At 35.8% G+C, this 14,632-nt stretch overlaps 1 protein-coding gene across 2 annotated transcripts in view; it reads right to left on the bottom strand.

Moving 5' to 3' along the window:
- Positions 1-482: 482 nt before the first annotated feature.
- Positions 483-14,632, bottom strand: part of LOC120415739 (ADP-ribosylation factor 6) — a 60,327-nt gene continuing 46,177 nt past the window's right edge. The window contains exons 2-5 of one of the 2 annotated variants that reach the window (XM_039577341.2): positions 9,979-10,097; positions 9,753-9,908; positions 9,529-9,675; positions 483-2,388 (exon numbers count right to left, since the gene is read on the bottom strand). In XM_039577341.2, coding sequence (XP_039433275.1) covers positions 2,246-2,388; positions 9,529-9,675; positions 9,753-9,908; positions 9,979-10,060 — 528 coding nt within the window. In that variant the 5' untranslated portion in view covers positions 10,061-10,097 and the 3' untranslated portion in view covers positions 483-2,245. Of the gene's footprint in view, positions 2,389-9,528; positions 9,676-9,752; positions 9,909-9,978; positions 10,101-14,632 lie in introns of both variants that reach the window. The other variant, XM_039577340.2, reaches the window with a different exon arrangement.

A 14,632-nucleotide genomic window follows, 5' to 3' on the forward strand; every position in this document is an offset into this window, starting at 1 on the left:
GGTTGGACTTCTTTTTCCTTTGAAATTTCGAAGTTTTTTGAAAACATTTTTTTGCCTAATTTCGAAAGACCAATTTTGAAAGGGGGGGAGAATATCTTACGGCGCATGTCAGCGCCAACTACAATTCAAAACGCCGAATCACACTACACCGCAGTAGGTTCGTGCCCCAGCTATGAGCAAAGACTGGAAACAGCCAATGCGACGGTGTAAGAGTTTGAGGAAACATTTCGAAGGAGCAGTTCAAACACGGATTTATTTTTATTATTTCTTCATGATGTAGATTTCTAGCTTTATTTAATCTGTTTTTTTCCACTTGTTGCCTTCCTGCTCTCGCTATATAAATGCTAAAATACATTTCTAATATTTCCTTTACTGAGTTTCCAGTGTTTTCTTGTTCTTTTTTTCTCATTCGCCATTTTGTTTTTTTTTTTCTTCTTCGCAACTCAATCGCCGCGACGATCCTTTCTTTTTAGTATTTTTCATTTTCGTCTTTTGCCGAGCCATCATTTTCGGCTCCGTTCTCTTACACGCTAAACACAATCTGATCGCCGTTCAAATAATATAAACAACTAGTAAACGACAACCGAAATTAGCGGGGATGAAACGTAAATAAAATATGTTTGTGTGTGTGTGAATTTTATGCGTTCTTGTGGTTGTGTAAAAATAAATCTTTATGACAAGGCGGAACAAAATAAGCGCGCGCGCGTCAAACCTAAATAAAAACAACGTAGCAAATTAGTTTGGGTTTCATTTAGATTAAAACGAAAAACAAAACTCAAAAAAGCACACCTTGCAGCGCACACATTCGCACAATTACACCCGCGCACACAGTCAGTCGCTCGCTCGCTCAAAGCACACTTTGATCTGTTTGAATTTTATGCCCGTTCTAGAGTTTGGGGGAATTCGTGATTTCTATTGTTTTCTGAATGTTTTTAATATATTTGTTTTTTTTCTTCTAAGGATACGAATGCAGATTTTTTTTCTTCTCATTTGAAATTATTTCCCTAGTTTTGTTTTGCTGTTTCAGTTTCCTTACGCACTTTAACTCGTTTTACATGTTGGGTGTGTCTGTGTGTTATGTGGCCATTTATAATATGTACAATTAGCTCTGCTGGTGAATGACTGTCGTTCGTTTGTTTTGCTTGTTTTCTCCTATTTATTATTTATCTCTCGACATCATTCAATTGCTTACAAAATAAGTGTTCTTTAATGTGTGTTTTTGTTTTCATTCTCAAGCTTTGTTTAATGTGTGTGAGTTTTCCCCTTTTCTTTCCGCTGAATAATTATGCACTTTCATAGTATATACAAGTAAAACTCTTCTCCTTCTTCGATCGATCGTCACTCCAAGAAAATTCCTTTTTGTGTTGCACTCTATCTTTGATTTCGCTACTTTCGTGATGGTTTTCGTTTTGATCACGCTCAACCTGCGATCGGTTCTTGTTTAATCTTTTACTTTGCTTTAATGAATAAATATTAGCTACAATCTCTGGATAGAATGTGTGAGAGTGTGTTTTTGAGTGTGCGACTGGCGGGAAACAGGCGAAACAGGGCGGAAACTTGGGATAGAGAACAATAGAGTGCAGCGAATTTGTGTTTCTTTTCAGCTTTAATTTGAACGTCTTTCTTTTGTTTAAATATAGCTCAAATTAATCGATTACACGTTACTTATGCACTTACTTTAAACTTTCTCACTTGCTTTGTTCATTTATTTGTTTAAATTTCCCCCATTTTTTCTCTCACTTTCTCTAATCGATAAAGATATAGGTTTTGAATCCGTTTCAAGGCCGGATAGATTTGCTTTTTGTGTTTGTTTTCTTCTTTCTTTTATTTTTTAAATTTACTCGACGAACCCAAAAAACAAGAACGAATCGTAAAATTGTGTAAAGAGGTGCACGCATATATTTTACCCATAACAGTATTGTAGCATTGTTTGTTTTCATTTCTTTAGTAATTATGTAGGTAGATTTTGTGAATGTGTGTGTGTTTAGGCTACAGTGTTGTTGTTGTTGATGAGGACCGGAAGGAGGAGGGGGCGCACACAACAGTTAGGAATTGGAGGCTTGGCAACACGACAACATCAGCAACGTCACACACGCTACGATAAATTTTCCGTAGATCCTCGCTGTGTGACAATGTTTGTGTTCTTTTCGGACGACGACACTCGCTCTCTCTCGCTCGTTCTCACGCGCACACGTTTTTTTTTTCTTTTTCTCTAAGGTGTTGTGTTATCAGCACACAATTACTCTCATAACTTGTGGTTCGAGGTGAGCCACGTCAGGCCCTCGTACAGGCCGTCGCCGGTCGTCGCGCACGACGGCTGCACGTACCAGTTGCGGTCGCGTATCCGCGTCAGGCCGAGCTTCTCCTGGATCTCGTGGGGTTTCATTGCTGGAATGAGAAAAGAAATTTACACGGTTAGTGCATTTGTTCGGTGAAAAAAATAACAAAATCACGTCATTCACGTAACGTCATGATTCGAAATCCGGACACTTAAAGGAGCTATTACACTACCGCAGACAAACAAACTCGCACTTTTTCGTGTTTGACAGTTTGCCAAACTCGAAAACAAGGCAAAATGTATGCAGGATGACGTTTGTACATGCAAATCCAGGCAAACAAACAAAGCAGTCAAACTGGCAAACTGTCAAAAAGTGCCAGTTTGTTTATTTGTTTGCCGTAGTGTAATAGCTCCTTCAGTAGCATTCCATTTTTGTTATATGTAGCTGGCAAAAAATCATGTAATGAGTTGGAAATGTAGAAATATCATCAGGATGTAGTATAAACAGTCATTTTCAAGAGTATGCATGACAAATATATCTATTCTTACCAGTTTTCTCAGAATTTTCAAATTAAAATGACTTGTTGTGCTTCGAATCCCGGACACTGCTAGAAGCTGATTCAAAATCGGGACACTTTTGCTTTGAATTCCAGACACTCGATTTTGCTCATGAATCTCACAAATTTGGACGGAAATTTTAGTTAATTGCATTTTTTTAGGTCTTAAATAAGCTGTTAGCATCAAAACATTCGATATTTTGTATAAAAAATTGCTAGAATATAAGGAAACCATAAATTTCTGGTTTGCCTTCCCGGTTCTTCGGACGCCTATGAAATATTTCAGTGAAATGTTTCACATTTTTGGTAAACTCATATTTTTATTTTTCTAGCATTGACTTAAGTGTCCAAACTAATTTGATATAAAAGTTAATGTTAGAATTCATCAAATAACACAGTTTCGACAATTATTATGCAAACTTATATGCAAATAATTGATAAAACAAGATGAGGTGACCGGGTTTCGAAGCGTCCGGGAATTCGAATCATGACGTTACTCAATGAAGTTTTGCGTGTATGATCTGTGTCTTTGGCAAACTCTTACTCAAATTTCCCGGAAGTTTCGGATGACTAGATAAATTATCGTAATCATCCTGATGATACCGATAAACATTGTGGTTACGTTACACTGACCTACAAAAAATGACAAAAAAAATGCGCAGGCTCAACTCAAGGGGAGTCCCCAGAAACACGTACACTTTGAATTTTGAGGTTTCTCCAAAGATTGTATGGAGAATTAGGGCGGTTCATCGCTTTTGCATACAACCAAAAAATTGCATGCAATATGTGGGAGTAGCGAACTGCACTAATTCTTCAAACAAACTTTGGAGAAAAACCATTTAGCCCTGTCTAAATATTTCGCGAAATATACAGTCCGGTGGCATTAAAACCGTCCAAAACTGAATTCATCTGCGGTAACTTAATCTTAATCACATTCACTTAAACTGATCCCAGCGGAAAGTTTAAAAGTTATGTTATGGTAGTAGAGCAATTTATTGTACAATTTAGCGTACAGTTTATAAAATTTGTAAATTTATTTATTTACAAAAAGCTGAATATTTTTTACAAATAGTCAAGCAATTAATTGATCCTCACACTTATTTAGACCATCAAAGTTGCTGTCCTATACAATTTCGTAACAAAATATTAATCGGAATCAGAACAAATTTCAATACATTTTAAATTTCCCTGGAATTCCCAGGATTTTCCGGGAAATTAGTTCTAATTCAAGATTTTTCTAACGCCGGGAAATTGGACGCTCTAGCGGTCCTGTATTGTTTCCTCGTTCGAAGGACAACACGTGAAGTGTGTGATCACTAGGGTGACAAGAAAAAAAAACTAACTTAATCCACCTACGTGGTTGATGACTTCCTCACTCCTAACCAATTCTGGATCACAAAAAAGATCCGGAAAAAAAATCATCTGGATTATACATTTTTTGGAAACGATGTACGCAGAAAACTAGGTTTTAAATATGAAACCAACGAAGTTAATTTAAGATCTAGTCTCAAAATGTATTATCTGCGCACCACCAAACCGAAATGCGCATCTTTTCTGCTGCGCGAAAAAATCTGTTGCGCCGTACAAAAATTGAGTGGTTTGTCGTAAGCGTGTACATCAGCCTGTGGCGCAACATGCATTGACAGGTTGCGATTTTGATTTTTGTCTGCCTTCACAATATTGACAGAGTTGCCAGATCTTGGATTTTTTAGACGGGTTTGGAAGGTTTTCAATTACATATGGATCATTCCACCTGAAGTGTGCAAGAAAAAATGCAAATTTGAAAATTACCATCTCCGATTCTGCTCAAATTTGGCAGAACTGTTGAGACAATCAAAACATGCAAAAATCCCGAATTTCATCCAAATCGGACCACCTCAGCACGACTGAGTGCTACTAGCATATGCGGCGAGTGTAGCTAATTTAGGTAATTTCAAATACTCAAAACTTTAAAATTCGATATCTCTGGAACGAAACATATTCCTTTCTGTCGATAATTGATTCTTATGTAAAATTGGACGGGGAATACGATGGTGAGGTCAAATTTAAAAAATAAATAGGGCTGTTATGAGATACGGCCATTTAAAGTTTTCAATTGCGCAATACAGGTAGACAAAATATTTAAATCCAAATTTTGATCACGGAAATGGATTCTGTTTCCATCAAAATTGAGTCGAAGACCGACCCTCTAAGATTTGTGGTTCCTGAGCAATCGCCGTTTGAAGATAGGGGTTTCGCTCAAAAATCGCCAAAAAGTCGATTTTTTGGGAGGGTACAAAACTGGAGAGGGAAATCCGATTTGGATGAAATTCGGGATTTTTGCATGTTTTGATAGTCTCAACAGCTCTGCCAAATTTGAGCAGAACCGGAGATGGTAATTTTCAAATGCTGTTCCGCTTCTGATGGAATGACCCATATTCAACGATAGGGCGGATGTTAGATCTGGACGTAATTTGCGTACAGATAAGTGAGATCCGGCTAATAAAAGTGCATACATATCACGTATGTAGTTATAACTTTAGCCAGGGTTGCCGAATCTTCAATGTTTTGGACTCATTTGAATGGTCTTTTGATTACAATCCAGACTCGATAGCTCGGAAGATGGATCCGGATTTAGTTTTCGTACAGATAAGTGAAATCTGGCTTAAAAATATTACAGACCAGACTCGATTATCCGAAGTTCGATTATCCAAAGGTTTGTATGGGACTTCGAATAATCGAATCACAAAAAAAAAACTTTTTCGTTTTTTTCATTTTCTTGTTTCAAACATGAAATTCGAGTTCTACGACCCTATTTTAGTTACATTTGAATAGTTGATTGACTTTTAAATAAAAAAATGCATTTTTTCAATGTTTCGTCCCCGCCATATTGGTCGCCATCTTGGATTTAAAAATTCTAAATCACGTTAGAGAAGTTTAGGGGCCATACTTAAGCTCGACAATCAAAAATAAGACAAAGAAAAAAAATGTTTCGTGCTTCGATTATCCGAAGTGAAATTTTTCCGAGGCCTTCGGATAGTCGAGTCTGGACTGTACCTAAATATCACTTAAGTGGTCATAACTTCAGACAGGTTTGCCATATCTTCGATCTTTTAGACTCGTTTGAAAGGTATTTTGATTACCTGATTACCTATCAAAATAAATATAACATGACGATATTCGATATGATTTCTATTTTTATACATAACTTATCGAAACTTTTTTTTTTTAAACTCGATCTATGGGACCCTAAACCGAGTCAAATGCGACTGTTTTGGCCTGAATCGGTTCAGCCACTGCTGAGAAAACTGAGTGACAATTTTGGTAACACACAGACACACAGACATTTGTTCAGTTTTCGATTCTGAGACAATAGGTCAGGCCTGCCCAACGTCCGGCCCGCGGGCCGGATCCGGTTCGTGAAGCCATTTCATCCGGCCCGCGACTGCTTTTCAAAATAGTTCTATGACCGACCCTTAAGGCTGTTCATGAAGTATTAAATGAATGAAATAATTGTCTGAATTTAAATAATAAGCTTGATATAAAATTTTAACATATTATAAGAACATTCTTCATGTTTGAATTTAATTCTTATAATTTTTATATTGATATTTTTTAAGTGAAAAATTTTGCAGGAAAACAAAAATATCCACTTCGTAAAATTGTGAAATTTATGAAAAAACTTGGATCGTTGTCCTAAAATTTACAAAAAGAGAATAAATTTTATTTCTTTCAGTTTTAACTGTGTTTACTTCAAATTGAAGTTTTTTTTCTATTTTCTTTTTTTATAAATAAGTAAGCAAAACTAATGTATTTTTCCAGAACAACTTTTTAGTGATAAAGTTTTTTTTTTAAGTTTTAAAGATCAAATTATTCATACTGAAAATAGATCGCTGCAAATATTTTAAAAATATTAAAAAATGTATCAAAAACATAAAAAAATTGCAATAATCATTGAAATTTGAATAATTTTTTTATATAAAATAATACGTCAAGGTATTTAATGCAATCGTCAAAAACAATATCTATACAATTTTAAACAAACAAAAATTAAAATAAGTCAAATAAACACATTTTTGAATGTTATCTTTGTTTTTCATTCTAAAATTCAAAATATATGAATCATATTTGCAACACCACTTACTTTAAAAGAACCCAAACATAAGAAAATTAGAAAAAAATATTGTGTTTACTTTTTCAACTTTTATCAAATATTAGTTCCGGCCCGCCACTGCTTCAGAAAAATCAGATCTAGCCCGCAGGGCCAAAAGGTTGGGCACCCCTGCAATAGGTATACGTGAACGTGGGTCTACGAGCTTTAATAAAAAGTTAATTTTTAAGCAGGATTACAGCCTTACCTCAGTGAGGAAGGCAAAACTTTGGAAAAGCCTAGGTAATACCACCTGGCTCGATTGCTGAGGTCAAAATAAGTGTCTGTACCAAGTTTGAGCCAAATCGGTTAAGGTTTCGAGTAGCTGTTGAGCGTTGAAATTTGTATTGGAAAAAATGCGAAAATGTATCGGGGAAACCTTGCATCAGGATTTTGCTGGCAGGTGGAGCTAGTATTGCTCAAATTTGTCCAAATGTTAGATTCTTGTAGGAAATGCAATTCCCTAAAACTTTGTCGAAGGGTGCAAGAAGATCCGAGTTGATCCTGATGAGTTATAAGCAGTGCGATACAAATAAATAGAGCAGTTCTCTACGGAATCGGTCTTTTTTCTTTAATTTTAACTTTTGTATTTTTTAATCCGGCTGAAACTTTTTTGGTGCCTTGGGTATGCCCAAAGAAGCCATTTTGCATCATTAGTTCGTTCATATAATTTTCCATACAAATTTGGCAGCTGTCCATACAAAAATGATATGTGAAAATTCAAAAATCTGTATCTTTTGAAGGAATTTTTTGATCGATTTGGTGTATTCGGCAAAGTTGAAGGTATGGATATGGACTACACTGAAAAAAAAATGATACACGGTAAAAAAAATTTTGGTGATTTTTAATTTAACTTTTTGTCACTAAAACTTGATTTGCAAAAAAACACTATTTTTAATTTTTTTAATTTTTTGATATGTTTTAGAGGACATAAAATGTCAACTTTTCAGAAATTTCCAGAATGGGCAAAAAATTTTTGACCGAGTTATGATTTTTTGAATCAATACAGATTTTTTCAAAAAATCAAAATATTGGTCGCAAAAATTTTTCGACTTCATTTTTCGATGTAAAATTGAATTTGCAATCAAAAAGTACTTTAGTGAATTTTTAATAAAGTGCACCGTTTTCAAGTTATAACCATTTTTAGGTAATTTTTTAAAAAATAGTCGCAGTTTTTAATTTTTTTAAATTAGTGCCCTTGTTTGCCCACCTTTGAAAAAAATATTTTCGAAAAGCTGAGAAAATTCTCTGTATTTTGCTTTATTGAACTTTGTTGATACGACCTTTCGTTGCTGAGATATTGCCATGCAAAGGTTAAAAAACAGGAAAATTGCTGTTTTCTAAGTCTCACCCAAACAACCCACCATTTTCTAATGTCGATATCTCAGCAACTATAGGTCCGATTTACAATGTTAAAACATGAAACATTCGTGAAATTTTCCGATCTTTTAGAAAAAAATATTTTCAAAAATTTAAAATCAAGACTAACATTTTAAACGGGCCAAACTTTCAATATTACGCCCATTTGAAATGTTTGTCTTGATTTAAAATTTTTGAAAATATTTTTTTCGAAAAGATCGGAAAATTTCACGAATGTTAGAAAATATTTTCTTATTGTAAATCGGACCATTAATTGCTGAGATATCGACATTAGAAAATGGTGGGTTGTTTGGGTGAAACTTAGAAAACATCAATTTTCCTGTTTTTTAACCTTTGCATGGCAATATCTCAGCAACTAAAGGTCGTATCAACAAAGTTCAATAAAGCAAAATACAGAGAATTTTCTCAGCTTTTCGAAAATATTTTTTTCAAAGGTGGGCAAACATGGGCACTAATATTAAAAAATAAAAAACTGCGACTATTTTCAAAAAAGTTACCTAAAAAGGGTTATAACTTGAAAACGGTGCACTTTATCAAAAATTCACTAAAGTACTTTTTGATTGCAAATTCAATTTTACATCGAAAAATGAAGTTGAAAAATTTTTGCGACCAATATTTCGATTTTTTGAAAAAATCTGTATTGATTCAAAAAATCATAACTCGGTCAAAGATTTTTTGCCCATTCTGGAAATTTCTGAAAAGTTGGCATTTTATGTCCTCTAAAACATATCAAAAAATTAAAAAAATTAAAAATAGTGTTTTTTTGCAAATCAAGTTTTAGTGACAAAAAGTTAAATTAAAAATCACCAAAATTTTTTTACCGTGTATCATTTTTTTTCATTGTAGTCCATATCCATACCTACAACTTTGCCGAAGACACCAAATCGATCAAAAAATTCCTTCAAAAGATACAGATTTTTGAATTTTCACATATCATTTTTGTATGGACAGCTGCCAAATTTGTATGGAAAATTATATGAACGAACTAATGATGCAAAATGGCTTCTTTGGGCATACCGAAGGCACCAAAAAAGTTTCAGCCGGATTAAAAAATACAAAAAAAATCGAATGACCGAAATCTCAGAGAATTGCTCAATAGGCTTATCTTGACTTTTTTTTGATAAGGTCCTATAAACAAATGTAAACATTGACAAGAGGAACCCCGCAACTAGTTACCCCCTTACCTTCTGGTAGATCCTGCTTGTTGGCAAATATCAGTATGATCGCGTCCCGCATCTCCCGGTCGTTGATTATCCGGTGCAGTTCCTGCCGCGCCTCGTCTATCCGGTCCCGGTCCGCACAGTCCACGACGAAGATGAGTCCTTGTGTGCCTAAAAAGCCGAGTTGAAACGTGCCGTTAGAACGGGTTTTTTAAACGTCGTTTAGAAAGGGTAATCGGATCACCTACCTGTGTAGTAGTGCCTCCACAGCGGTCTAATTTTATCCTGGCCGCCGACGTCCCACACGTTGAATTTGACGTTCTTGTACGTCACGGTTTCGACGTTGAAGCCCACCGTTGGAATTGTCGTTACCGATTGACCTAATTTTAGCTTATATAAAATAGCTGGAGGGACGGGAGGGACAAGGGTTAGTTATATCAACAGAAGACGAAGACTTGGGGTTGAGAGACTCACTAGTTTTTCCAGCGGCGTCCAATCCCAGCATCAGTATTCTCATCTCCTTGTTGCCGAAGATTTTGGACAGTAACTTCCCCATCGTGACCCGAGCGTACTTTGTACCCCTTTAACAGGGGCTGCTGCAAGAAGAAGAAGAAAAAAGAATAGATTAGTATTACATTCTTGGTAGGGCAAGCGTTTTTGAAGTTTCTAGAAACAGCAAATAAAACTCGACTTCAACTTTGCACTTTTGTTCGGAAACTGATAAGGTCGAAAGTTGCTTCTTTTTTTCTCACGAGATGCGAATTTCTCCATCACCATCGGCTGTGCTCCTTCGAGGAAGCTTTCAAGAGGATTCTCTCAGCTATATCATGAAACACCCCTGAGGGAAATTTGTCTTTTCTGCTGTTTCGGAAAACTAATTAAGATCAGGCTGGTAGCAACTCCTGAGGCGATTGCTTACTCCTATTAATTGAGATTCTTAAAAGTTGTTCGTGGAACAAATTTGAACAATTTCCTCGATTTAAATTAACCTCTAAATTACCGCTTACTCCAGCAAACTTGTTCAGCTTAGTTCAGCATGTAATCAAGTGCGGTTTTGATAACAATCCAATGAAAACGAATTGTTCGCTCGCCCTCAATGAAACCGGCTGACTCGTTTGTTATCAATTCCCGGCGTGTAAACATACACACTCATAGAGGAGCCTTCTTTTGCAACGAACTGTCCAGCAAACTTCACAACACATCACTTATGTGACTCTCTCGCCAGCGAACTCGTATCGTTCAAAACTATAACGAACCGCTGATCGCCCCAGGAAGGTCGAAGTGGCGCAAGCCGTTGAGCGTCACGTGACGTCGCCGGAGCGTCGTTCTCGGTTATATATCACACCAGAATAGTTTGGATTGATTGATCGAATTGCCGACGCAAATCGACAACACGTTGACGTGGTCTTCGTTCGTCAGTCAGACAGCAGTGGTGATAAAAAGTATGCAGTACCTACCAGGTACACAGTTATCTGGGCTGGCATTGCTCGGCAAGGTGAAATGTATCAGCAGCCCAGCACTACTATCAGTTTATGTAACTGTGTGTACTGTTTGTACGTGAGTTTTGAACTTTTTTTTGAGAGGCCAAGATTGAAATGGACAACGGAGAAGTGGTTCTTTTTTGCAAAGTTGCAAGTTGGTTTGTGTTGTGGATAATCTCGAATCTGTTTAAACCGAAAACAAAAAAAAACTTTGAGCAAAACCATGTGTCCCGATTTGAACCATTTTTATGTAAATTTATAAAAATTGGATTATGCTAAGCAAAGCCTTTCCAATTCCTTAATTTTAACATTTTCAGCATATTTTTTATCTCTTAAAATTGAGCAACTTTTGGTACCCACACATGTATAGTAGGTTGGTCCTAATCCGGGCTTTCTCGGGGCTACCCTCTGAAATCAAAGATTGACCCATCACTAGCAAAGAAAAACAACTGTTTCAGTTTTTTACCTGTAGAGGGCGCAATAGTCGTCCAATGTTTATCAAATCTCAGATGTAAAACCTTCATTAAATTTAGAACAACTTTCCCGAAGACACCATATTTTAAAGATTTTTGGCTGAAAAGTTATTAGCTTCTAAAAATGACCATTTTTGCGCAGCCGGCTCAAATGAGCAACATACAAACCCGCAAGGCTGGTACGCAGCTCGTAAGGAATAATTTAGATTTTCCTTTTCGAATGCGACTGTCTACTTAGAATGAAATAAAACAGAGGGATCCTTAACAATAATTATTTCATTTCGGAAAAAAAATCAAAAAAATTTAAGGTTGAAGACTTCCAAGACATATCCCGTGTGCATGACGAAGCCGATTTTGAAATTTTGAATTTAAAAAAAATACAAAAATCTAAAATTGGTGATTTTTTATATGTAAAACAAAAAAATATTTTTTTTCTATCCAGGTTACCATACTACACTGAAAAAATATTATGTTTTCAGTTATTTGCAATGTAATTGAGTAATTCTCGCTGAAAGTGGACCACTATTTACACAAGGTGCTCAAAAATCAAAAGCAATGTACTTTTCCAATAGCCCCCACCAAGTTATGAATGAAACCATGTTTGGTTGGTTAAATTTTTCCTCACCTCGGCGCCACGAAGCTAAAACATTTTTTTAAATTGGTAATTTTTTGACTTAGGCGCGTCTACAAAATTGCTAATAACTTTGCAAAACTTCAACGAACCCTTAATGTTTAGGGGTGTTTTGGAAAGGAAATGAGCAGAGCTTTCGAATTCACTTGTCAGAAAAATACCGTTCCATACATTTTTTAGCCACAAAACACCAATGTATTTTTAAAAGTCATTTTTGAAGGCCGGCGCCCCGCTTTATCGAAAAACTGACAAATACATTCGAAAGCTGAGACGATTTCACATAAAGGACCAATAAATCTAAGGTGTATGTTCCTCCTATCTTTTTTAATCTTATTTTGATTCTGCGAGCGCAGCGCTCCGTTCGTATTTTGGGTACCCGAAATGTTGCAATTTGCTTGCCTCATTTTAAGATTTTGTCAAAAAATATAGGTGCTCACTTTTTAAATGATAGTTCATTGTCCAAGGATCAAAATGCACTTTCAATAATTATCCATTATTTATGTTTTTGGGGTTTTCCAGGCAATTTAATATCGAAAAATTGTTTTTGTTTACTTTTTTTTGTAAAATGCTCACTTACAATTGGGTGGACTTTTTTTTTCAGTAGAACTAATGAATGTAGCATTTCACCACGAACATTTTTTTCTAAAAGAAACCCTAATTTCGATACTCCAGTGCCAAGATATTTTAGTTTTAGTGAGAAAAAAAAGTGCCAATTTTACAAATTTCTCAGAATTAACAAGCACGGCCTATTATTTACATACGGCATATGTTTGGGGGACCAGAGTATGGTTTCTTATAGTTATTTTGGTCGCTGAATTCGGATCTGGAATCAGACTTCAGATAAACAGTGAACAGTGATATTTTAGCCACGCTCAAAAAAAAAAAAAAAATGTTTTCCACATCCGAGATGAAGTGGAAGTAGACGGTCCTTGGATGGTTGGTGATTGGTAGCGCAAATTTGGGTCCCAGACTAAGCAATGTTTCTGTCTCAGGTGGTAGACTAATGTTGGTTCCGTTGTGGATCGCTTTTTCATTCTTCTTGGGTATGGTTTTAGTTGTATTCTCCGATTTGTCGAAAATTCTGGTGAACTTCCTTTTCGTTTTTGATGTTTGATCCTCTAGGTGTTGCTCGTAAAACGATCTTTGTCTCGCGAAGGAAGACTGGCAGATTCTCCATAAAAAAAAATCCGAGAGTAAAATATCAATTAAAGGTGAGCGAAAGATGAAATATGACCGAATTCACTAGCGATTAAAATTACAGCATATTACCGCAAATAACTTTTGGGCGTGGCTCCAAATTTAACTGTTAATCTGAAATTTGATTCCAGATCCGAATTCAGCGACCAAAATAACTATAAGAAACCATACTCTGGCCTCCAAAACATATACCGCATGTAAATAATAGGCCGTGCTTGTTAATTCTGAGAAAATTTTCGACATTAAATTGCCTGGAAGAACCCAAAAACATAAATATTGGTCAATTATCGAAAGTGCATTTTGATCCTTGGGCAATAAACTATCATTTAAAAAGTGAGCACCTATATTTTTTGACAAAATCTTAAAATGAGGCAAGCAAATTGCAACATTTCGGGTACCCAAAATACGAACGGAGCGCTGCGCTCGCAGAATCAAAATAAGATTAAAAAAGATAGGAGGAACATACACCTTAGATTTATTGGTCCTTTATGTGAAATCGTCTCAGCTTTCGAATGGATTTGTCAGTTTTTCGATAAAGCGGGGCGCCGGCCTTCAAAAATGACTTTTAAAAATACATTGGTGTTTTGTGGCTAAAAAATGTATGGAACGGTATTTTTCTGACAAGTGAATTCGAAAGCTCTGCTCATTTCCTTTCCAAAACACCCCTAAACATCAAGGGTTCGTTGAAGTTTTGCAAAGTTATTAGCAATTTTGTAGACGCGCCTAAGTCAAAAAATTACCAATTTAAAAAAATGTTTTAGCTTCGTGGCGCCGAGGTGAGGACAAATTTAACCAACCAAACATGGTTTCATTCATAACTTGGTGGGGGCTATTGGAAAAGTACATTGCTTTTGATTTTTGAGCACCTTGTGTAAATAGTGGTCCACTTTCAGCGAGAATTACTCAATTAGCTTATATCAGTAAGCCCATACATCGAATTGAAATGTGGTCGAAGACAAACTTATAGGAAATTGGACGTGCTTTCCGGTAAAAATATTTTCGAGACTGAAAAATCAAGTCTGTCATTTAGAAATTGCCAAAAACCATCAAAAACTCTATTTTTTCAATATTCTTGTTTTTAAAACCGCTGTAACTTCACAAGGATTGGACTTAGGACAATGGTCAATATGGAGGCTTTTATGTAAAATTGTCTGAAGAATCGATTCCCGTACTCGGATTTTGAAAATTTTGACGCTTAGAGCACCTTTCAAAAAAACAGTTTCAATAAATGATTTTTGTATTTTTTTAGGTGAGTTGCTCCATCCTGCATTTTTCGTGAGTCTTTTTGTCACATCTTAGGCTATTTTCACAAAAATTTTGAACGAATTAAAATCGTGGGCTCACCT

Source organism: Culex pipiens, chromosome 3 (assembly GCF_016801865.2).
Source record: "Culex pipiens pallens isolate TS chromosome 3, TS_CPP_V2, whole genome shotgun sequence".
Taxonomy (NCBI): Eukaryota; Metazoa; Arthropoda; class Insecta; order Diptera; family Culicidae; genus Culex; species Culex pipiens.